Source organism: Rhamphochromis longiceps, linkage group LG11 (genome assembly GCF_057381845.1).
Source record: "Rhamphochromis longiceps isolate RC_006_pf linkage group LG11, R_longiceps_female_GT1.1, whole genome shotgun sequence".
Lineage (NCBI taxonomy): Eukaryota > Metazoa > Chordata > Actinopteri > Cichliformes > Cichlidae > Rhamphochromis > Rhamphochromis longiceps.
In genome coordinates, this window is record NC_140567.1 from 879,108 (window position 1) to 903,266 (window position 24,159).

A 24,159-nucleotide genomic window follows, 5' to 3' on the forward strand; every position below is an offset into this window, starting at 1 on the left:
GAAGTGCTCTAATAGGGTGATATGGTACTACAAGGTCATTAAGATAAGATGGGGCCTGATTATTTAAGACCTTGTATGTGAGGAGCAGGATTTTGAATGATCCTCCTTTCCAGTCACCTTTCTCACTCACTATGTATTAACAGACCTCTCTGCATTGAATCATATCTGTTATTAATCTCTGTCTCTCTTCCACAGCATGTCTTTATCCTGTCTTCCTTCTCTCACCCCAACCAATCACAGCAGATGGCCCCGCCCCTCCCTGAGCCTGGTTCTGCTGGAGGTCGTGGCGATCGTGGCTCAAGAGTTGGGAGTTCGCCTTGTAATCGGAAGGTTGCCGGTTCGAGCCCTGGCTTGGACAGTCTCGGTCGTTGTGTCCTTGGGCAAGACACTTCCCCCGTTGCCTACTGGTGGTGGTCAGAGGGCCCGGTGGCGCCAGTGTCCGGCAGCCTCGCCTCTGTCAGTGCGCCCCAGGGTGGCTGTGGCTACTATGTAGCTGCCATCACCAGTGTGTGAATGTGTGCGTGAATGGGTGGATGACTGGATATGTAAAGCGCTTTGGGGTCCTTAGGGACTAGTAAAGCGCTATATAAATACAGGCCATTTACCATTTCCTGTTAAAAGGGAGTTTTTCCTTCCCACTGTCACCAAAGTGCTTGCTCATAGGGGGTCATATGATTGTTGGGTTTTTCTCTGTATCTATGAAGCTCCTTGAGGCGACTTTTGTTGTGATTTGGCGCTATATGAATAAAATTGAATTGATTTGAATTGAATTGTGTTATCTGGCTTCATGGACAGATAGAGCTGGGTGTCATCTGCATAGCAGTGTAAATGTATGCTATGTCTTCTAATGATACTGCCTAAGGGAAGCATGTATAATGTAAACAGAATTGGTCCTAGCACTGAACCCTGTGGAACTCCATAATTAACCTCAGTGTGTGAAGAGGACTCTCCATTTACATGCACAAACTGGAGTCTATTAGATAGATATGATACAAACCACTGCAGCGCAGTACCTGTAATACCTACAGCATGTTCTAATCGCTCTAATAGGATATTATGGTCGACAGTATCGAATGCTGCACTGAGGTCTAGCAGGACAAGCACAGAGATGAGTCCACTGTCAGAGGCCATAAGAAGATCATTTGTAACCTTCACTAAAGCTGTTTCTGTGCTGTGCTGAGCTCTGAAACCTGACTGAAACTCTTCAAATAAACCTCTGCAGATGATCTGTTAGCTGTTTGACAACTACTCTTTCAAGGATGTTGTTCACAGGCAACATACAGTTCCAGTGGTATTTTTGCTAAATTTAATATAGTCTGTGATCCATCCAGTCAAACAGATGATATCTTCTCCACATGTAGATTCAAAACAGTCCTGAAGGGTCTTTAAGTCTCAATTGTCAAACTCGCAAAAGCCTTTATGGATACAGGCTGTCATTAAACAAGAAGCCAACAATAACAATGACTAATGAGAATTGCCTCTGCAAGTAATGTGGAGGTATTGTAAAAGCTATCAGTGCAATATTGCAGAAATCTTCCTTCATAGTAACATATGCAGGATTGCATGACTTTCAGTAACTAACAGTTTTAATCTTTTGTTCCTGCCACTCAAATGAACATCTCTATCTGACCAAAAAGTTCTGAAGTGAGGTGCTGCTGCACTGTGGAAGCAGCCATGTTTCTGTGAAGCACATACATACGCCCAGTCATCTCATTGTCTCACATTCCCAAAGGTTCTTACTTCTTTGCTTAACTCCAGCTCTGCAGCCCCTTCTTCAGGATAGCAGCCTAATATTTGGAATTGTTTACACCAGGTTGTACAGGTGGGCAACAGAGAGAAAGAAAGAAAGCAGGTCATACATATTAAATGAAGTAATTTGGCATAACCAAGCACAAAATGTACTTGGTTAATGTTCAGAAGAATTATGGTTGTGGTTGAAAGAAACCAACATCGACTGGACTGGAAACAGCCTGTAACTGGTTCAGATTTATCTAAGCAGCTGTAATTATCAACCCAGACCCCTCTAACACAAGGTGCTACCTTACAGTTGTGACCAGGGATGGTTTATTTTCATACTGATGTCTGCTTTAACTGACACAATAAAGTCTGTTATCATACCAAAGCCAAGCGTCCTGTCTGAAACTGTGCTGTGTCAGCGTATAGCAATTTAACACTCAGCTCTTTCTGTCCCTGTTAGCTAACCCTTCACACCGTGGGGTTAATGCTTGTATCATTCTAATGAGGAGTGATCGACTCTGAGTATACGTTACCATTAATGTTAAAAAGACCCTTTATTAAAAACCTTTTTCTATCATGATATCTTGCAGATTTGCTCTGTTTCAGTGAAAAAGCTTTTCTCTTAAGTAAACTCTTTACTCCACAGAAACGTTCATCAGCACTTGACAAAGTAAACTGATAAAAATACAACAAAACTGAAGCTTGAGTGGATAACTACCAGACTTTGCTGTTATGAGTTGAAATGCATGTTGTAAAACTCCGGGTTACTTCCACAGTACAGAGACAAGCAGTTAGTGCTGTTTGTTTGATCGGTGCCTCTGAATATGATGGTGAATGATTGTCCGGCTCTCTGTGTTAGCTCTGCAACAAGCTGCTGATCTGTCAGGTCCCTGCCTGTCATCCTATGGGAGCCGGGTGAGGCTGGACTGGATAAGTAGGAGAGGATGCATGGATGGGTAATAATAATTATAATAAATAATCTGCCAGAGTAATACAGTAATAATGAAGAACACAAAAGTGCCCCAAAACTTCAGGCAACAACAACAAAATCAGATGTCCTGAAAACGCCAAACATGTTTTCATTATGTGAAAAACAAGAGATGTTTATGCTTCAGTTGAAAACTGGTTGAATTTACATGTACTGTATGACATTTATGATTTCATTCATGATGCATGAAGACTGTTACACGCAGTACTGATGTGTACGAATATATGTGGTGTTTGGATTAAAGTACACTGATCCTGCTGTGATGTGGGCTGATACACTGTGAAAGACAGAGAGACTGAGAGGGAAATACAACGATGCTGAAAGAAAAAGATTTTGAAGAGAAATGCACGACACTAGAAAGAACTGCCAATAGAAACATCCCTGCAGCTTTCTTATTCTTGCTCTGATTATAACTGCTGCTGCCAAATCAATTAGATAAAGTTGTAACCACAGTTATTGTGGAAAGATACATACATTTAAAATGTCCTTTTGGAAAATAGATCGTCCTCATGGACGTCCGCAAATAGTGGAGGAACAAAACTGTTCAAATGTGTGTTGTCTTTCTGCTTTTTCTCACAGGTCTGATTCGTTTGCAAGAGCTTATAAAGGCGCCTTCACGGTACAACATCCGGTTAAAGATTCGGCAGCTGCCTGCAGAAACCAAGGATGCAAAGCCACTCTTAAAGGAGATGAAAAGGGGAAAGGAGTTTCATATTATCTTTGACTGTGGCCACGAAATGGCTGCTGGGATACTGAAGCAGGTACGAATATTTGTTGTTGTATTTTGTCCTCTTCTAAATAAAATAACCACAAAAACTCTCAGTTCCTAACCAACTGAGTAACAGCTGAACAGTTTAAAATAAGTCTGTCCTGCAATTTCAACTTGTATGTTGTGATGGACGAGCAGTAAAGCAAAGTCAGGCACAGCTTAGAGTCGAAAAACAAACTTAAATTAAACCAAAAAATCTAAATCTTGGGCCCATAAAAGATGTCAGAGTAACTGAACTCAACAAACAACACTGCCACCCCAAACAAACTGACCTACCCCAACGAGACAAAGGGGAAACTTAAATAGTGACTGATCAGCCCACAAAGACACAAAAAGGGGGCAAACACACAAAAACCTGACTGAAACTATCCCAAAAGGTTGATTCTGTTCATCTGGATGTTTTCAGAATCATCATCATCAGGGGACTTCTTCAGTCTCAGCTGACTGCAGCTTTGTTGATCGGTAATAGAGTAACATAGTGTACACTCTTAAGTGCCAGGAGGATTCCCAGGAGTTATACATCGGAGAAACCAAACAACCTCTGGGGAGGCGGATGGCACAACACAGAATCAAGGAAATGACCTCACAGCCCATTGTTCATTCAGTGGTGCTAGTTTACGTCATTGTGCAAATAAACTGAGAATACAGTATAATGTGATTGTAGAAATAAATTAATTCTAAACCAAAACCAATTCTTTACTATCCTGTAAATTAAATCCTATATTTAAAGAGAGACAAATATAAGTGTAGTGTGATGTAAGAGTTTCTATTGTAGCGCTGTGATGTTTGGTAGATGCTACCCACGATGTGTGGCTGTAACTGCAGCCATCACAATGTAAACAATAGTTTATTTTGATGTATTTAAAACGGTATTGATGTTTGTGAGCCGGTTCCAGTATTTCCACACTTCAAATTCTTTGCATTGCTTTTGGGCAGTGTTGCATTAGGATAAAGTTGTAGTCCTGGGCGACCGGTTACAAGATGAGCTTGTAACCGGAAGGTTGCTGGTTCGATCCCCAGTTCTATCTGTCTCGGTCGTTGTGTCTTTGGGCAAGACACTTCACCTACTGGTGACAGCCAGAGGGGCCGATGGTACGACATGGCAGCCTTGTTTCTGTCAGTCTGCCCCAGGGCAGCTGTGGCTACAACTGTAGCTGCCTCCACCAGTGTGTGAATGTGAGAGTGAATGAATAGTAGCATTGTAAAGTGCTTTGGGTGCCTTGAAAAGTGCTATATAAATGCAATCCATTATTATTATTATAGTCTGGGCATCTGCAAACCACTGTTGCAATGCAGCAACATCCAGGGCTGTGAGATGGTCATCTCAGTGGAGGGAGGCGGGAATGGTGGAATTTGGCACCTCTCAACCACTTCATCTCTTTCCACTTCCAGGCTCGCTAGCCTGCGACAGCAGACCCATTCCACAGTTCCACTCCACAAACTGCCAGAGTGGGTCATTTTCACTGTGTCAAACAACCCGAAAAAGTTATCTCTAGAAGTTTGGTTGTTTGCCTAGTTTGTAAGATTTGACAAAAAAAAGCATTTAAGATGAAGTTTTATTGTTTTACTTTGTAAATATAAAATGTATTTTAGACCCAATAATAAGCAACAGGTATGACAAACAACACTAACCTACACTTACTTAAATGAAACTTTTAAATTATTTAATTTTGAAGAAGGTCATTTTGAAAAAGTTTGGATAACTTATGGTATCCAAATGAGTTAAAATAAAGTAGGTATTGAAAGGAACTGTGAAACATGTCATGGCTACAAGAAATACAAAATAAGAAACACATTTTAATACATTTCTAATCAGTTATAGAAGTGAAACGGTGAAGGTTTATCACACTGCCCACCTCCTCTTCACTGGACCTGTAGCCTTTCTTTCTCATCCACCCTGTTGTATGTTAGTCTATAACCTTTAACCTCACCGCTTCTGCTTTTCAGGCCTGTAACCCATTGTAGGTCTGAGACTCTGCTCCAGTGTAGTTTGCACAGACTGGACTCTGCTCAGTTCAACTGAGCGTACGCCTCTGCTGTCGACAGCTAGCGACCTTCTCTACATGTCCTATCATCAACTCTGCTCTGGTTCAATATTTCAACCCTCACTCACTCAGCCCTGCAATATTTATTCATCTCTTATCTAACTGCAGTCTCCTGTTATCATGTTTGTTTATCCACTCTGAGGAATCACAGCCAAAAAACTTTAGTTATGATTATATTGTATTAAAGCACTGGTTGACCCCCCCGTCCAGGAAGCCACAGTCTGCGGTCAATCGGCTGCGGCCAACTTCCCAAAAGAGAGGGCAATCTGTCTTAGCAGTTCACAGAGTTTAACATGAGAATATTTAACATGTTCAAAGTAAAGATTCAATTTTCAGTTCAAATTCAGATGTGCACCTATCTGACGGGGTAAAAGCAGTCGGGGGAAGCTGCTCGTTTTGCAGACACTCAGCTTTTGTACCGATATGTCAGCAGGATTCTAAGTAATTATTCAATCAGTAAAACACTAAAGATTCTACTAATCAAACCCAACTCTCTTATATATTTATCTATCAGTGACATCCAGCCAGCACTGGACCAATGCCTCCAAACTGCAAATGAATGAGCGAATGAGTGAAGCCGCTGCTCCTGCACTGACTGTACTGCAGTCATTTCTTCTTTTACTGTTATGCTGTTTTGTGGATCACAAGGTTTAAAACCACTTAAACACACACACAAAGTAACTCCACCAGAGCGCCTATTTCGGGTCACTTTTGCCGGTCCAAGCCCGGATAAGGGAGCAGGGTTGGAATTGTGACATTAAAAAAAACAATAATTGCTAAAAGAAATGTAATCTGTAGTTCTAAATAAACGTTTTTTACTCATCCTTACATGATGTTATGTTTCTCTACTACAACGTACATCATTTAGCAACTTTTAGGACAGCCAATAGCGATTTTCCTTACTGAGGAGTTGGCAACACTGCGAGGGAGGAGGAAGGTAGTGACGTGGCATTTTCAAACCATATCGTTTTATCCTTCCACAATGAGAAGCAAAAATTTCCAGCTTACTTAGTTAATTTAAGTCAACTCAAATAACCTGAGTTAATCAGCTCTTTGAAAAAAAGTACTTAAACTGAGTTCTAATAACAAATTGATAAAAACTGAGTTCAGTCTGCTTAATATGTTTAATTAAACAGAATATTAGATTTTACAGTGTAAAAACAGACTGGTGCTGCCGGCATCTTAAAGCAGCTGTTAATATAAATAACACAGAATTGAATTAAACTGCAGGACTGTGGTAACTCACTTAACAAGCATTCATAATTCTCCTGCCTGAAAGATTTATAAAATATTGAGGACGACACGATTCAATTCCTGTTCTCTGTCACTCTCCCAGGGTTTTTAATCAGTGTCATACTGCTAGATTGCTGGGGAAGGTCAAGGTTGCCTTTCATTAATAATGTCAGAAAGAATCACTGCTAATGACAAGTAATGAAAGGTTTGAGCGTCTGATATTCTCATTACGTGACTCACCAATTAGTTATAAGTACTCATAGCAATGAAGGTGTCCAAATACCCATGGAACCAATACTTCCAGTTTGTGTTTCTGGGTTCAAAAACCAGAGAGACGTGGTGTTTAGAGACAGTGTCTCAACCTTTCTGATACCCCTGACACGTACGGGATCACTGAGTTTGTCCTTCTCTCCTGGATCACCTGGAGCTTTCTTTAGGAGCCTTCCCAGCTTTGACAAATGTCCAGTTATGTTAGTTTTTGGTTGTTCTTGCGTTTTTCAATTGATTGAGAAAAAATGTGATTGGACTGTTATTTAAATCTAAGTTAATCTAAATGTAATGTAAGTACTCCAGAAATATCAGCGACTCTTCTTCTAATCATGTTAATACTGATGTGTAACAGCTACTTTCATTTCATTGAATGTGTTTTTCTGTTAGTTTGTTTTCTTTTCCCCAAAGAAAAACATTTCTGGCACATCCAGGATTTTGTACTATGTGAGTCTCCACTGAGGCTGGGCTGGTTTTCAGACTGAGCTGTGGAGTGTTTCTCAAGGTTTCTCACCTGTTAGCAGCAGCATCATCCCTTCCTGTCCCCTTATACATCCTCTGTGCACAGCTGTAGTCTGTGGTTTGTTTATGTACCGGAGTAGGTAATCCCAAATGGAGTATACAGTCATCACCACACAGCACAGACACATACAAGCAGCTCCTGATGATCCAAACCCAATAGCCACACAGTTAGTTCGGATCATAACAGAATAATACAGAGTAGAGGTTCTTTTTTTGGAAACACATTACTTTTGTAAAGGTGTTATTACCACTGCTGAATTTTGTTTCCCAGTAGAATGTATGGCTGTTACAGCAGGCGAGGGGAGACTGAGTCATACTGAGTATAAGCATGACAGAAGTCTCATTTTCATGTTAACTTCAGCATAAAATAGAAAATGGAGTTGATGCAAACCAAATTTTCCCCGCTGACCAGATTTTGTTATATTTAAAAAACTAAATAATATAATATTTTATATTAAATAAATTATTATTTATTTAGTGCCAGATCACAACAATAGTTGCCTCAAGGTGCTTGATACTGTAAGGTAAAGACTCTATGATAATACAAAGAAAACAAATAATTTGAGTGAGTGAAAAAATCTGAGTGAAGAAGAAACACTCAGTCCGTTGTGGTTTTAAACCCAATGTTAAAAGCAGACCTAAAATGTTCTGGTTCCACAGAAGCGGATTGGAGGCTGAACCCATGTGGAAAAGAAATAGGAAAAGACTTGCGTCAGCCTTAGCTTGCTTCATATAGTGAATCATATAAGGCTTATATGATTTACTCGTTTCTCATCACTTTCATATATTGATTTAGGAAGTATCCAAAACATACAAGTTTCATTATATAATTTTTCAAGGGATCTTATATCTGTTTTCACTCTTGGTCCCATTCTACTTTTAAAAGCCCAAGGAAGCACAACAGTCTCAAAGTGCTCTGTGGTGGTGATCCAGTACTATGAGGTCTTTAAGAAAAGGTGGGGACTGATTATTCAAGACCTCATAGGTGATTATAAAAATGTAAATTTTGAATCTAGATTTATCAGGGAAGCCAATGAAGTATGAACAAAATATGCAGCAGCATTTTGGATTAACTGAAGGCTTTTCAGGGAGTTTTTAGGACTTCCTGATAATAATGAATTACAGTCGTCCAGCCTGGAAGTAATAAATGCATGAACTAGTTTTTCAGCGTCACTCTGAGACAGGATATTTCTAACTTTAGAGATGTTGCACAAAAGGAAGAAAGCAGTCTTACATATTTGTTTAATATGTGCATTGAAGGACGTGTCCTGGTCAAAAATGACTCCAAGGTTCCTCACAGTGTTACTGGAGGCCAAGGTAATGCCATCCAGAGTAAGAATCTGCTTAGATACCATATTTCTAAGATTTTCAGGGCCGAGTACAATAACCTCAGTTTGATCTGAATTAAGAAGCAGAAAGTTAGCGGCCATCCAGGTCTTTATGTCTTTAAGACATTCCTGCAGTTTAACTCATTGGTGTGTGTTATCTGGCTTCATGGACAGATAATTTAGGAGTAATCAGGATGCTACAACACCAGGCAGACGCTGCAAAGAAAGCCCTTACAACATGTGGTTATCCCAACTGCGCCTTCATCAAATCAGTGAATATGGAGAGAAAAGAAGGTCTGACACCAACTTGGGGGAAAAAAGAATGACAAATGGAACAACAATTAGGTTTTGAGATCCCTTTCTAGGCCCTTAATGCCCACTCACATTTTGCACAAGATGATCTCAATAGGTCACATGATGGGATGAGGTAAGGGCTCACAGTGGTTTCACCTCAGACCTCTGCTGAGAATGACCCACACCTTTATCACAACTTGGCTTATGTGATGAGACAAATTCTCAAAAGTGGGTCAACGACCCTCTTAACCTCCTAGCACCTGGCGTCCACATATGTGGACATCACCATCCATCCATCCATCCATTCGCATCCGCTTATCCTGTTCAGGGTCGCGGGGGGCGCTGGAGCCTATCCCAGCTGTCATAGGGCGAGAGGCGGGGTACACCCTGGACAGGTCGCCAGTCTGTCGCAGGGCCAACACACAGAGACAGACAACCATTCACATTCACTCGCACATTCACACCTATGGGCAATTTGGATTAACCAATTACAGTGGGGCAAAAAAGTATTTAGTCAGCCACCGATTGTGCAAGTTCCCCCACCTAAAATGATGACAGAGGTCAGTAATTTGCACCAGAGGTACACTTCAACTGTGAGAGACAGAATGTGAAAAAAAAATCCATGAATCCACATGGTAGGATTTGTAAAGAATTTATTGGTAAATCAGGGTGGAAAATAAGTATTTGGTCAATAACAAAAATACAACTCAATACTTTGTGACATAACCTTTGTTGGCAATAACAGAGGTCAAACGTTTACTATAGGTCTTTACCAGGTTTGCACACACAGTAGCTGGTATTTTGGCCCATTCCTCCATGCAGATCTTCTGGAGAGCAGTGATGTTTTGGGGCTGTCGCCGAGCAACACGGACTTTCAACTCCCACCACAGATTTTCTATGGGGTTGAGGTCTGGAGACTGGCTAGGCCACTCCAGGACTTTCAAATGCTTCTTACGGAGCCACTCCTTTTTTGGTGGAATTGAACTCAGGACCTTCTTGCTGTGCGGCAACAGTGCTAACCACCGTGCCACCGTGCTGCCGATACTCAAAATACTCAATTATGTTCTACATGGGACTGATATCCACGTACGAGGACATTATACTGCTACTGTTCTATCAACATTTTAAACAAATATCCTCATATGTGGCTCTTAATTTTCTTAAAAACAAAAATAAGGTAAAAAGAAAAATCTGGTAATTCTTTGTTTTTACATTCATCGGGTCCCAATCAGCCCAAATATCAAAGAGAAATTAAAAATGCTGCTGTGGAAGAGTTCAGGTCTTAGGAGGTTAAGGGACAATCCCCATAGGATTTAAATACCTGGGACTCTCACCATTTGGTTTTAGAACTGAAGAAGCTTCTTAGACGACAGCTTCAAGAAACTGAAACAGTCCAGTCACTTTCATTCCGCACTCCTTACACTACCATGACTCACAGCCTGTACAGACATAGATGTAATGATATATCTGTCATGAGTAATTCTTTTGTATGCAGTGAAGATGTAAAACTATTAACAAGATCATAATGTGGAAGTCTGCAGCTCACATACAAATATGTCTTCCTGCTTTGTCTACAAAGCCGTGACATTATTTAAAGAACATTAAGCGTCTTGTCCTCTCTTTGTGGGAGTTGTGTTCTGCACGTTACCACGCCTTCTCACACTTTCAGGGGTGCTTGGCCAGATGGGATATAACATCTGTCCAACATGTTATGGGTCTATGCATGATCAGTTGGACATGCTTGCATTTCTTCAAGGGTTGTTCTCATACTAACTCTTTTCACCATGAATTAGTAGAAGCTCTATTTCAGATATCCAGGTTTTATGCTCTTTGTCTTTGTCTAAGCCTTTGAATGCAACTAGCAATTACAAATATATTACTTCTTTTCAAAACACAACTTACTAATGGAAAAATGTATCAACATTTGGCTTTATGCATTCAGTGAGCAAAACGAAAGGCATTTTCAGTTAGATGTAGTGTTTTCTAGCCTGAACCTGGTAATGAATAGCTGATAAAATTAGCTAATAAAGCAACTTGACCCTTGAAATGTTCAGCTAACATATCATGTAAGTAAATAAATACATACAGTCATGGCCAAAAGTTCTGAGAGTGACACAAATATTAGTTTTCACAAAGTTTGCTGCTTCAGATCTTTGTGTGAGTTGTTTCTGTGATGTATTATAATTATTAATTACAAGCACTTCATACGTTTCAAATGCTTTTATTGTCATTTACATCACATTTTTGAAAGAGTCGATATTTGACCAGTGTTGGCCCTTCTTTTTCATGACCTCTGCAATTCGCCCTGGCATGCTGTCAATCAACTTCTGGGCCTGACTGATGGTGACCCATTCTTTTGTAATAATGCTTGGTGTTTGTGAAAATTAGTGGGTTTTTGTATGTCATGTTTGTTTACCTCTTTGGGGTTCACCACAATTTGTCAATTGGATTAAGGTGTGGAGAGTTTTCTGGCCATGGACCCAAAATTTCAGTGTTTTGTTCTCCGAGCCTCTAAGTCATCACTGTGGCCTTATGGGGCGGTGCTCCATCAGGCTGGAAAAGGCATCGTTCCTCACCAGACTGTTCTTGGATGGTTGGAAGAAGTTCCTGTGGGAGGATGTTTTATTCATGGCTGTGTTTTTTGTCAAAATTGTGAGTGAGCCCACTCCCTTGGATGAGAGGCAGCCCCACAGATGAATGGTCTTAGGATGCCTTACTGTTGGGTGAGACAGGACCGACGGTAGCACTCACCTTTTCTTCTCCAGACAATCTTTTTTCTAGATGCCCCAAACAAATGGTAAATGGCCTGCATTTGTACAGCGCTTTTCTAGTCCTTAAGGACCCCAAAGCACTTTACACTACATTCAGTCATCCACCCATTCACACACTGGTGATGGCAGCTACATTGTAGCCACAGCTGCCCTGAGGCACACTGACAGAGGCGAGGCTGCCGGACACCGGCGCCACCGGGCGCTCTGACCACCAACAGTAGGCAAACATGGGGTTAGTATCTTGCCCAAGGATATTTGGCATGCAGCCAGGAGGCAGCCTGGGATCGAACCACCGACCTTCTGATTAGTGGCTGACCTGCTCTGCCACCTGAGCTACAGCCACCAAACAATTGGAAAGGGGCTTCATCAGAGAAAATGACTTTACCTCAGCAGGCCACCTTCCAAAAGTCTTCACCTCACTGTACATGCAGATGCACTCACACCTGCTGCCATTCCTAGCAAGCTCTGCAATGGCGGCACTCCAATCCTGCAGCTGAATCATCTTTAGGAGACGGCCCTGGTGCTTGCTGGAGTTTCTTTTGTGCCCTGAAGCCGTTTTCACAACAACTGAACCTCTTTCCTTGAAGTTCTTGATGATCCAATAAATGGTTGATTTAGGCGCAATCTCAGTAGCAACAACATCCTTGCCTGTGAAGCCGTTTTTATGCAACGCAATGATGGCTACACGTGTTTCTTTGCAGCTAACCATGGTTAACATGAAGAACAATGATTTCAAGCATCACCTTCCTTTTAACACATCCAGTCAGCATGACATCATGATCTCCAACCTTGTGCTCATCAACATTCTCACTGAGTTAATGAGAAGATTATTGTAAAGATCTCAGCAGGTCTTTCTATGGCAGCGATGAAGTGCAGTGGTGATGGGTTTGTTCGGATTAAGCATCAAGGACTTTGCATTTCATCTGATCACTCTTCTCAACCTTCTGCAAATTGTTATCATAAAAACAAACTTGTGAAAACCAAAATTTGTGTCGTTCTCCAAACATTTGGCCATGACTGTACATACAAATGTAGATTAAATGCTGTGCTGAGCTGACCCCCAAATATCTGTTTGGCTAGAGAGCCTTTATTAGTCCAGTGCAGCTTTTTCTTTGGTGATGCTAACGCAGACAAAGGGCTTGATGTCCAGTTTAGCAGCTGGCTGGTTTTTGCTTGCTTACACAGTCAGATTCTCACTGGTAAAAAAAAATTTGAAACCACATCAGCGCTTTGGTGTCCTTATATAGAGTTTGGTACATGGGCTGATCCTTATATGCTACTTTAATGTCTGCTGTTTGTTAACATCAGTGATTAGCTGACTCTATTTCTAGGCTACTATTAGCTAGGGCTGTTGCTCACTGTTGATGCTGGGAGCAGAAGAGAACAACTGAGGCAAGGCGTTATAGTAATTATTCATCTAATAGATCATAAAACAATCTCGCAGAACAACTTTGAACTTTTTTTCCTCAAGAGTATGACAGTAAGAAGTCAGATTATTTTTTCACTAGAAGAAAAGTGTTACATGAAAATGTGCCACATTCAGACTCAGAGTCTTGTGTGCTACAAGCACAATGAGCACATTTGGTTTTGCTTTTAGAAGATGTATTTATTGTTACAGGAACATATCCGTCTTTGTGATGACATAATGCAGTAACACAAACCTTTGCATATTCAGGGATTAGTACTCTGCAGACTGCTTTGTTATTGAGAAATGTTAAATCGTTTTACATACCATGTTTACACTTTCACGCACTGAAAACAGTTTAACACTGGAAAAATATGTTTTTGATTTTTTGAAATAAAAATAAACAAAAGCAGCTCTTTTACAATAGCTCCACTCTGCAGTGCTTAATACTACTTGTGAATGTTAGTTTGGTGATGCTAATGTTCCAGATGTTCCACAGAATTATGCATATTGTACTTTAGCAGTATTCTAAATGTATGATCACCCTGGGCGCTGTGTCCTGCCTCGCATGGTTGTGTTTTTGGTGGGCTAAAGCAGTGTAGCACAATATATGCCTTCTCACATTACATGGTAACACAGCGATGTAGCCTTACAAAACAGTGTGTGTGTGTGTGTGTGTGTGTGTGTGTGTGTGTGTGTGTGTGTGTGTGTGTGTGTGTGTGTGCAGAATATGACAAAACATTTTATCTGCTTCCTGATTTATTTATAAATCTCTCCCAATGTGCCCCCTTCTGTCACTGTCTTTCTTAGGCTCTTGCCATGGGGATGATGACAGAGTACTATCATTATATATTTACCACACTGGTAAGTAGAGTCAGAGACTGTCCTGCACAGTCATTTCTTCATCAGATCGAACTCACAGTTCCATATCGCCATAAAGATTTGTTGCATGGTCAAAACATTAGATGGTGCAGCTTCTCAATCTTCATTTCATTTATTTTTCTTTCAGTGGGTGATTCATTTTCCAGAGCCAAAGAAAATAATATCACACTACTTTGTAACATCTTATTTTCTCTTGGTTTATCCTTCCTTTATCAGCTGATGATATCTTTTAATATGAATCATCTTCCAAATGTTTCTTCATTCCATCATATTTTTCCTCCTTTTTTCTGCTTCCTCTTTTTGTTATTGTTTGTTCATTGTTCTTCTTTTTCATCTTTTTCTTGATTAATAGTTTAGTCTTACTGTGTAAAAAGTGCTACTAATTCCACCCTGAGCTATGGTATGTATGTAACATACAAAGTATGTCGCCTTCTGACTGAGTCTTCCAGTCTTGTGTAGTCTTGTGACTACAAGACTCAGCAGTCCATCTGCACCTAAAGGTCAAAGGTCACTCTTTGAGGATGTCAGTGTTCACATTTTGGACAGAGAGGACAGATTGTCACGGTCTGCGGAGGCAGACCGTGCGGAAATGTGTGTGGTGGACCCAGGAGGATGCAGGAGTGGAGTTAAACAAAAGCGAGCCTTTTATTCTGGCTGATGAAAGGAACAAAACAGAGTGAAGGCAGCATAAGAGTAATAGTTAAACAGAAACCTAAACTGGACATAAACTAAGGCAAAGCTATGGCTGGAGATACGGAACACAGGGGGTGGTAACACAGACGACGCGACGCAGACTGTATGAAACACAGAGACTAAATACACATGAGGGATGATCAGGGGAAGTGACCACACATGGGAACGCAGCTGACACACATGAACTTAACAACAGGACAGGAGGAGTAAAACTGAATACACTGACAGTGAATGCAGGCCTTCAAAGTAAAACAGGAAACATGAGACATGAACCGGGGAGACATAGTACAGGGGGAGGTGACATAACTGACAGCATGAACTTGACAGTACAAGACACACAGACATAAACACACGAAGGGCAAGGGAGATGTAATGCAGGGGTGATATATACAAATGGCTGGACTACCTTAGAGAACCTAAACAAATAATAAACATCAAAATAGGCTAAGCATAACACACTGGGTCACATGACCCAGGACCATGACACCACCCCCCCACCAAGGGCTGGCTCCAGACAGCCCTAAACCAAAAGAAACAGACCACCGAGCCCGGGCGGGCGGCGGGGGACCAGGACGGAGGGACCAGAACAAGAAAGAAAAAACAGCCAACAAAAAACACTGGAGCACGTGACAACAGTCCAAACATAGCTCAGGGGGTCGGCCCGGAGGGCGGCAACCCAACAGGCCACGCCATCTCCCATCAGGAGGCTGTCCATGCGGGAGGCAGTGGCGGTGCAGTTCAGGAGGCCGACCCGGAGCCCACGGGCACAAGAATTCAAGGGTCACACGGTCGGGGGGCCGACCAGGCGGGCGCCACAGGTGACAGAGCCGGTCAGGAGGCCAGCCGTGCGGAAGGCAACGGCGGCGGCGAAGGGGACGGCGAAGCAGCTCAGGGGGCCGACTGCGCGGAAGGCAGCGGTGGCTCTCCAGTGTCAGGCGCACTGGCCAAGGCCCGGTGGGCACAGGACCAGACGAGGCAGGACCAGGCGGTGGCGTGCCAGCCACAGGCGACGGAGCCGGACCAGGCGGAGCCGGACCAGGCGGTGGCGTGCCAGCCACAGGCGACGGAGCCGGACCAGGCGGTGGCGTGCCAGCCACAGGCGACGGAGCCGGACCAGGCGACGGCGAAGCAGGAGCTGAGGCAGAGGCTGGACCAGGCGACGGCGAAGCAGGCGCTGACGCAGAGGTTGGACCAGACGACGGCGAAGCAGGCGCTGACGCAGAGGCTGGACCAGGCGACGGCGAAGCAGGCGGTGACGCAGAGGTTGGACCAGGCGACGGCGAAGCAGGCGCTGACGCAGAGGTTGGACCAGGCGACGGCGAAGCAGGAGCAGAAGCCGAAGCTGGACCAGGCGAAGCAGAAGCCGGACCAGGCGATGGCGGGGCCGGAGCAGGCGAGGCAGGACCAGGCGAAGCACAGGCAGAAGCTGGACTAGGCGAGGATGAAGACTCTGATGAAGCTGGACCAGGTGAAGCACAGGCAGAAGCAGAGGCCGGACCAGGCGTAACAGAAGCAGAAGATGGCTGGATGGGCGGCTCGGGCCCCCCAGCAGACGTGGCATAGTGCTGGACGGGCGGCTCGGGCCCCCCAGCAGACGTGGCATGGTGCTGGACGGGCTCCTCGGGCCCTCCAGCTGACGTGGCATGAGGCTGGACGGGCTCCTCGGGCCCTCCGGCTGACGAGGCATGAGGCTGGTGCGGTTCTCCTGAACCCCCAGCTGACAAGGAAGGTTGCTGGACGGGCTCCTCGGGCCCTCCAGCTGACGAGGCATGAGGCTGGTGCGGTTCTCCTGAACCCCCAGCTGACAAGGAAGGTTGCTGGACGGGCTCCTCGGGCCCTCCAGCTGACGAGGCATGAGGCTGGTGCGGTTCTCCTGAACCCCCAGCTGACAAGGAAGGTTGCTGGACGGGCTCCTCGGGCCCTCCAGCTGACGTGGCGTGAGGCCGGGCGGGCTCCTCGGGCCCTCCAGCCGACGTGGCGTGAGGCCGGGCGGGCTCCTCGGGCCCTCCAGCCGACGTGGCGTGAGGCCGGGCGGGCTCCTCGGGCCCTCCAGCTGACATGGCTTGAGGCTGTACAGGCTCCTCGGGCCCTCCGGCTGGAAGAGACGGCTGAAGCAGAAGGCAGTCTGAGGCGGAGAGAAAGCTCACGCCATTCCTAGCAGGCTGAGAAGCAGCCTGTACAGCTGACGTGGAAGGAAGCTGAACGGGCTCCTCGGGCCCTCCAGCTGACGAGGCATGAGGCTGAACGGGCTCCTCGGGCCCTCCAGCTGGAAGAGACGGCTGAAGCAGAAGGCAGTCTGAGGCGGAGAGAAAGCTCACGCCATTCCTAGCAGGCTGAGAAGCAGCCTGTACGGCAGACGTGTGGTCCCCTTTCGCTGTCTCGTGAACCTGGGCTTCGTGTGGCGCGACTGTGAGAGCAACGCTAGAAAAAATCCTGGATCCTACAGAGTCAGGAATATGGTCTATGGTTTCGTTGTGTGCTCCTTCAAAGCAGTCACACACAGGTCTTTCAGCTCTGGAGCCCAATTCCGTTATAGTCTCCGGCCTCGGCAAATCAATGCTTGTCTCACTCTGCTTCATAGAAGGGACTTGAGGCACGAAAACGCAGTCACTCACCGGAGTTAATGCGGTGCAACGGCGGCGCCGGCGCCGCCCCCTTCTTTTAGCTGGCACGATGGGCGCTGATGGCACCAATGCAGAGGGTGGCGTAGCGGCGGTCTCCCCGTCTTCCGCCCACATCCTTGCCAGAAATGAGGCAGGCGAAGTGAAGTCTAAGCGGATTGGAGACGGCGAGCGGCTGGTAGGCTGTGCAGCAGGTGAGAGGTCCTCCTCCGGGATGAGCCAGGGCTTCCACCGGAGCTCATCCTCCCGATAAGCCCGTAACACCTGCTGCCGCTCTTCCTCGCCAAAGTCTATGGCCTCCGTCGTCTCCGTGCGCCACGCCGTGCGGCCAGACCGCGGTGAAGACGCGGACGCCGACGGGGCGCGAGCGGAAGGTGTGACGGTGGCGAGCCTCACCGTTCCAACCGCAACTGCTTCCGGCTCGCGAAGCAGCGGGGAAACGGGACAACAGCAGGGCTCTGGCGGCACAGCCCGCACACTGGGCAGCCGTGGCTGCGGACGGAGTTGGAGAGCGGTGACGAGAAGGTCAGTGATCAGCGGGTGTAGTGCCTTCCATAGCCAGGGAAACACAGACATGCATACTCCCACTTGGCGGGCTAACTCCTCCCGTTCCTCCTCTTCGGAGCACTGCAGCCATTTACCACAGAGCGACTCCACCGTCTGGACGATCTCCCTCTCATGCGTCGCTGGGTCCGGCATGGTCGCGTCGTACTGTCACGGTCTGCGGAGGCAGACCGTGCGGAAATGTGTGTGGTGGTCCCAGGAGCGAACACAAGCGAGGATGCAGGAGTGGAGTTAAACAAAAGCGAGCCTTTTATTCTGGCTGATGAAAGGAACAAAACAGAGTGAGGGCAGCATAAGAGTAATAGTTAAACAGAAACCTAAACTGGACATAAACTAAGGCAAAGCTATGGCTGGAGATACGGAACACAGGGGGTGGTAACACAGATGACGCGACGCAGACTGTATGAAACACAGAGACTAAATACACATGAGGGATGATCAGGGGAAGTGACCACACATGGGAACGCAGCTGACACACATGAACTTAACAACAGGACAGGAGGAGTAAAACTGAATACACTGACAGTGAATGCAGGCCTTCAAAGTAAAACAGGAAACATGAGACATGAACCGGGGAGACATAGTACAGGGGGAGGTGACATAACTGACAGCATGAACTTGACAGTACAAGACACACAGACATAAACACACGAAGGGCAAGGGAGACGTAATGCAGGGGTGATATATACAAATGGCTGGACTACCTTAGAGAACCTAAACAAATAATAAACATCAAAATAGGCTAAGCATAACACACTGGGTCACATGACCCAGGACCATGACACAGATGGTTTGAAGAGGAGTGAAAGAAGCATCTGTGTCCACTGTGAGCGACCATCTTTGAACAGAGGGCGTGGCTTACGACACCAACTGTCTGCCATCTATAATCCAGTTTTGAGATCCTTCCCAGACGCCTTAACGCCCACTCACATCTTGGGTCAGGTCATCTCCATAGGTCACGTGTTAGGGTGAAGCATTGTCTCACAATGGTTTCAGTTGAAACCTCTGCTTATAATGACCCACACCCTTTCTCACACCTTGCCTCATGTGATGAGTCACAGGATCAGTAGTGTGTCAACAAGCCTCTTAAGGAACAACGCCCACTAGGGTTTAATTATCTGAGACTCTCCACCGTTTGGTTTTAGAACTGAAGAAGCTTCTTAGATAAGAGATGAATCATCTTCAAGAAACTTGAAGAAGTCCAGTCGCTTTTCTTTTCAAGCTCCTTAGATTACCATGAGCTGGATGATGGAGAACCTACACAGACACATTTGTTTGGAGATATCAAAACTGAAGAAATTATTAAATAAAATGCACTGTTGTAATTCTATTCATCTGTGCTTTATTCGATGATTTTCTTTCACAGTCCGGATATTTAATTAAATGATGTGGCAGATTAATAAAAGATGAGACTGAGATGATGACATGATTTCTCATCTGGTGATCCAAGGCATCCAAACTTCATTTGGGCATGCATCAGGAAAGAGGCAGGTGCTTTTCTTTAACTATGTGCTCACATACTTTGAGCCAAACAACTTTAATTTTTTAATTTTAATTTTATTTATACAGCGCCAGATCACAACGACAGTCCCCTCAAGGCACTTTATATTGTAAAGTAGACCCTAAAATAATACATACAAAGCATTTCAAACCTTCAGTTCAATCATTTCAGACATTTGGAACAATATCGCTGCTTTTGGTACACATAGGGAAAAAGCTAACTTTCAAAAATAAAATGGCTTTCAGTCAAAGTAAATATACTATAAAACAGTTTTTGCCATGTACACAATGACACTAGTATTTGGCAAACTGCTAGTGAACATGCAGTGCTGACAAATGACAAATAACAACAACAGATGACATTTTGTTAATGTAATTTTTAAATTTATCATTATATTCTTTTCATCGTAACTTTCACAATAATTACTCTGTTTCTGCTGCCAACTGGTGAAATAATTTCAGAATTAGTTCAAATGACCCATTGCTCTCGCCCCAACCAATCACAGCAGATGGCTCCGTCCCTCCCTGAGCCTGGTTCTGCCAGAGGTTTCTTCCTGTTAAAAGAGAGTTTTTCCTTCCCACTGTTGCCAAAGTGCTGCTCATAGGGGGTCATATGATTGTTGGGTTTTTCTCTGTATGTATTATTGTAGGGTCTGCCTTACAATATAAAGCGCCTTGAGGCAACTGTTGTTATGAGTTGGCGCTGTATAAATAAAACTGAATTGAACTGAAATTAAATTGTTGTTGTCTTCACAATAGCAGTCCTTCTTGACAGCTCGTTAAAATCTGTCACATTAGAGATCATATGTGTCCTAACCTTGCCTTTGGTTATTTCAGAATAAACTTCCTCTCAGTATCTACATAACAAAATGCAAGATCCACAAATGCCTGTGTGTACAAGTCAAGGTCAAAGATTTGACTCAGATCAAAGTGTAAATGCTCCATCTCACTCTCATCCTGGAAAGGCTGTTAGTGCTGTCAGGGATCAAAACGCTGTCACTCTTATTCTTTTTCTCTACTTTACTTTTTTTTTTTGTGAATTCCCTGCAAAGAAAACGTACTGCAAATGCAATATTTGCTTTAAGGGTGTTTATTCTAAATTATCAGTGCCTTTGTATATAGTACTAAGAGAGGAACTATGGTATTCTAAAATTTTTCTGTGTGGAAGTCAGGCGTAGCATAAAAGTCTGTTAGGTGGTGCAGGACATGTATAAGGACAGCAGTATTGAGGTGGAGTGTGGGGTAGGAGTGGCATATGGGTTCAAAGTTGAGGTGGGATTACAGTGAGGATCACCTCTGACCCCTTCCTTGTTTGCAGTAGTGATGGACAAGTTGACAGGTGAGTTGGGTTTGTTGAATTAAACCTATAATAGACTGACGAACCTGTCCAGGGTACACCTTGCCTTTCAGCTTATAGCAGGGATGAGTGGGGATAAAATGATACATAGAGGTTAACATTGTATCTATTCTTTCCAGGATCTGTTTGCACTGGACGTGGAACCTTACCGGTACAGTGGTGTAAACATGACGGGTTTCAGGATACTCAACACTGAGAACAGCCAGGTGGCTTCTATCATCGAGAAGTGGTCCATGGAGCGACTGCAGGCTCCACCGAAACCTGACTCCGGATTACTGGACGGCTTCATGACTGTGAGTTTGGACAAAGTTCATGAATGTATAATGAAGCACTTTGCCAGAGTTTTGTTCACTGACATGCAGATGTGGACCCATGGTCAGTTACTTATTGATCTTTCTCAGAAACTGTTGTCATGGTGAGGAAGGAAATGAATGATGAAAGTAGGGGATTTCTTTGTTAATACAATTTGTAATTAAATGTGTTGCCACAGCTGTAGACTTCTATCAGACTGAGACAGAGGTACATTAATTTTTGCTGTTGATTGCTTCTTCAGTTTTGTCAGTGCTCTAACCTTCAGTGTGATGATATGATGCTTCCTTCTATGCAAGCTTGAAGTTTTACTCACGATTCCCATGATTAAAAACTCTGTATAATATCTCCCAATTCTCCTGGTTGTATATCCATTTAAGTAGGAGAAATACTTCAGTTGAGAGTCATGAAATTTGAACATTTATTACATTTATTACATATTATACTGCATCTCATGCACGTATTTCTTACTGTGGTTGACGAATTGGACAGTGGAAATAACCTTGTGATTTTCCCAGTGGTTTTCAGGCATCAAGTCACTAATGGCATAAAACAGTGTTCTAGAAATGATAGTCTTCTCCATCCATCTTCTTCCGCTTTATCCGAAGCCGGGTCGCGTGGGCAGCAGCCTAAGCAGAGAAGCCCAGACCTCCCTCTCCCCAGCCACCTCCTCCAGCTTATCTGGGGGAACACCCAGGCATTCCCAGGCCAGCCGAGAGATATAATCGCTCCAGTGTGTCCTGGGTCTGCCCCGGTGCCTCCTCCTGGTGGGACATGCCCGGAACATCTCACCCAGGTGGCATCCTTGTCAGATGCCTGAACCACCTCAGCTGGCTCCATTCGATGTGGAGGAGCAGCTGCTCTACTCTGAGCCCCTCCTGGATGGCTGAACTTCTCACCCTATCTCTAAGGGAGAGGCCAGCCACCCTTCAGAGGAAGCTCATTTCCGCCACTTGTATTCACAATCTCGTTCTTTCAGTCACTACCCACAGCTCGTGACCATAGGTGAGGGTAGGGACGTAGATCGACCGGTAAATTGAGAGCTTCGCTTTTACACTCAGCTCTCTCTTCACCACGACGGACCGGTGCAGCATCCGCAAAGGGCAGCCCTGGTGGAGCCCATCACCCACCGGGAGCGAGTCCGACTTATTGCCGGCAATGCGAACCAAGCTCTTGCAACGGTTGTATAGGGATCGAATGGCCCGTAGCAATGGGCCAGACACCCCATACTCCTGCAGCACCTCCCACAGGACCCCCCGAGGGACACGGTCGAATGCCCTCTCCAAGTCCACAAAACACATGTAGACTGGTTGGGCAAACTCCCATGCACCCTCAAGTATCCTGGAGAGGATAAAGAGCTGGTCCAGTGTTCCGCGACCAGGACAAAAACCGCATTGTTCCTCCTGTATGAGATTCGACTAGCGGACGAACTCTCCTTTCCAGCAAACTGACATAGACTTTCCCAGGGAGGCTGAGGAGTGTGATCCCCCTGTAGTTGGAACACACCCTCCGGTCCCACTTCTTAAAGATGGGGACCACCACCCCGGTCTGCCAGTCAAAGGGTACTGCCCCTGATCTCCACGCAACAATGTAGAGGCGTGTTAACCAGGACAGCCCTACAATGTCCAGAGCCTTCAGGAACTCGGGGCGGACCTCATCCACACCAGGGGCTCTGCCACCAAAGAGTTGTTTAACTGCCTCAGTGACCTCGCCCCCGGAAATTGGCGGGTCATTCCCCTCATCCCCAGACTCTGCTTCCTCCTCGGAAGACGTGTCAGTGGGATTAAGGAGGTCCTCGAAGTATTCCTTCCACCACCCGAGAATTTTCTCAGTCAAAGTCAGCAGCGCTCCGCCAGCACTATACACAGTGCAGGTAGAGCATCGCTTTCCCCTCCTGAGGCGCCTGATGGTTTGCCAGAATCTCTTCGAGGCAGTCCGAAAGTCTTTTTCCATGGCCTCTCCGAACTCCTCCCACACCCGAGTTTTTGCTTCCTGGTGCCATGTGCACTTATGGACACTCTTATGTTCGAACAAGGTGTTCGTTATGGCCAAACTATGATTTGCACAGAAATCCAATAACAAAACACCGCTCGGGTTCAGATCAGGGAGGCCGTTCCTTCCAATCACGCCCCCCCCAGGTCTCGCTGTTGTTACCTACATGAGCATTGAAGTCTCCCAGTAGGACAACAGAGTCTCCAGATGGAGCACCTTCCAGCACTCAAAGAAGGCTGGGTACTCTGAACTGCCACTCGGCGCATAAGCGCAGATGACAGTCAGAACCCATTCCCCGACCCTAAGGTGCAGGGAACAAACCCTCTCATCCACCGGGAAGAACCCCAACATACCGGCAGCAAGCCGAGGGGATATTAGAATACCCACCCCGCCCGTCGCCTCTCACCAGGGGCAACTCCAGACTGAGACAGAGTCCAGCCCCTCTCCAGGAGGCTCGTTCCAGAGCCCAAGCCATGCATAGAGGTGAGCCCGGCTATATCTAGCCGGTACCTTCCAACTTCATGCACTCAGGCTCCTTCCCCACCAGAGAGGTGACATTCCATGTCCCAATTGCCAGTCTTGGTAGCCGAGGATCAGTCCTCCAGGGCCTCTGCTCCTGGGCGCCGCCCGGCACACAATGCACCCGACCCCTATGGCGCCTCCTGCCGGTGGTGGGCCTGCGGGAGGATGGGCCCATGTCCCCTTTTCGGGCTGCCCCATGGACTAAGGCCCGGCCACCGGATGCTCGCCCTCGGGCACCCTCACCGGTCCTGGCTCTAGGGCAGGGTAAACTGTTCCCTCGAGGGTCTAAGGGTCTTCTGAATCGCTCTTTGTCTGGTCGCTCACCCAGGACCAATTTGCCCCCAGACAACATAGCCCCTG

General features: G+C 45.3%; 1 protein-coding gene and 1 long non-coding RNA gene across 2 annotated transcripts in view; one reads left to right on the forward strand and one right to left on the reverse strand.

Moving 5' to 3' along the window:
- Positions 1-15,300, reverse strand: part of LOC146658376 (uncharacterized) — a 52,209-nt gene extending 36,909 nt beyond the window's left edge. Inside the window, exon 1 of the long non-coding RNA XR_014913704.1 lies at positions 15,242-15,300. This is a non-coding gene — a long non-coding RNA (uncharacterized LOC146658376). The remainder of the gene's footprint in view (positions 1-15,241) is intronic.
- Positions 1-24,159, forward strand: part of grik2 (glutamate receptor, ionotropic, kainate 2) — a 350,655-nt gene that overhangs the window by 97,331 nt on the left and 229,165 nt on the right. The window contains exons 5-7 of the mRNA XM_085421989.1: positions 3,305-3,486; positions 14,170-14,223; positions 21,096-21,269. Of these exons, the coding sequence (XP_085278115.1) occupies positions 3,305-3,486; positions 14,170-14,223; positions 21,096-21,269 (410 nt within the window). The remainder of the gene's footprint in view (positions 1-3,304; positions 3,487-14,169; positions 14,224-21,095; positions 21,270-24,159) is intronic.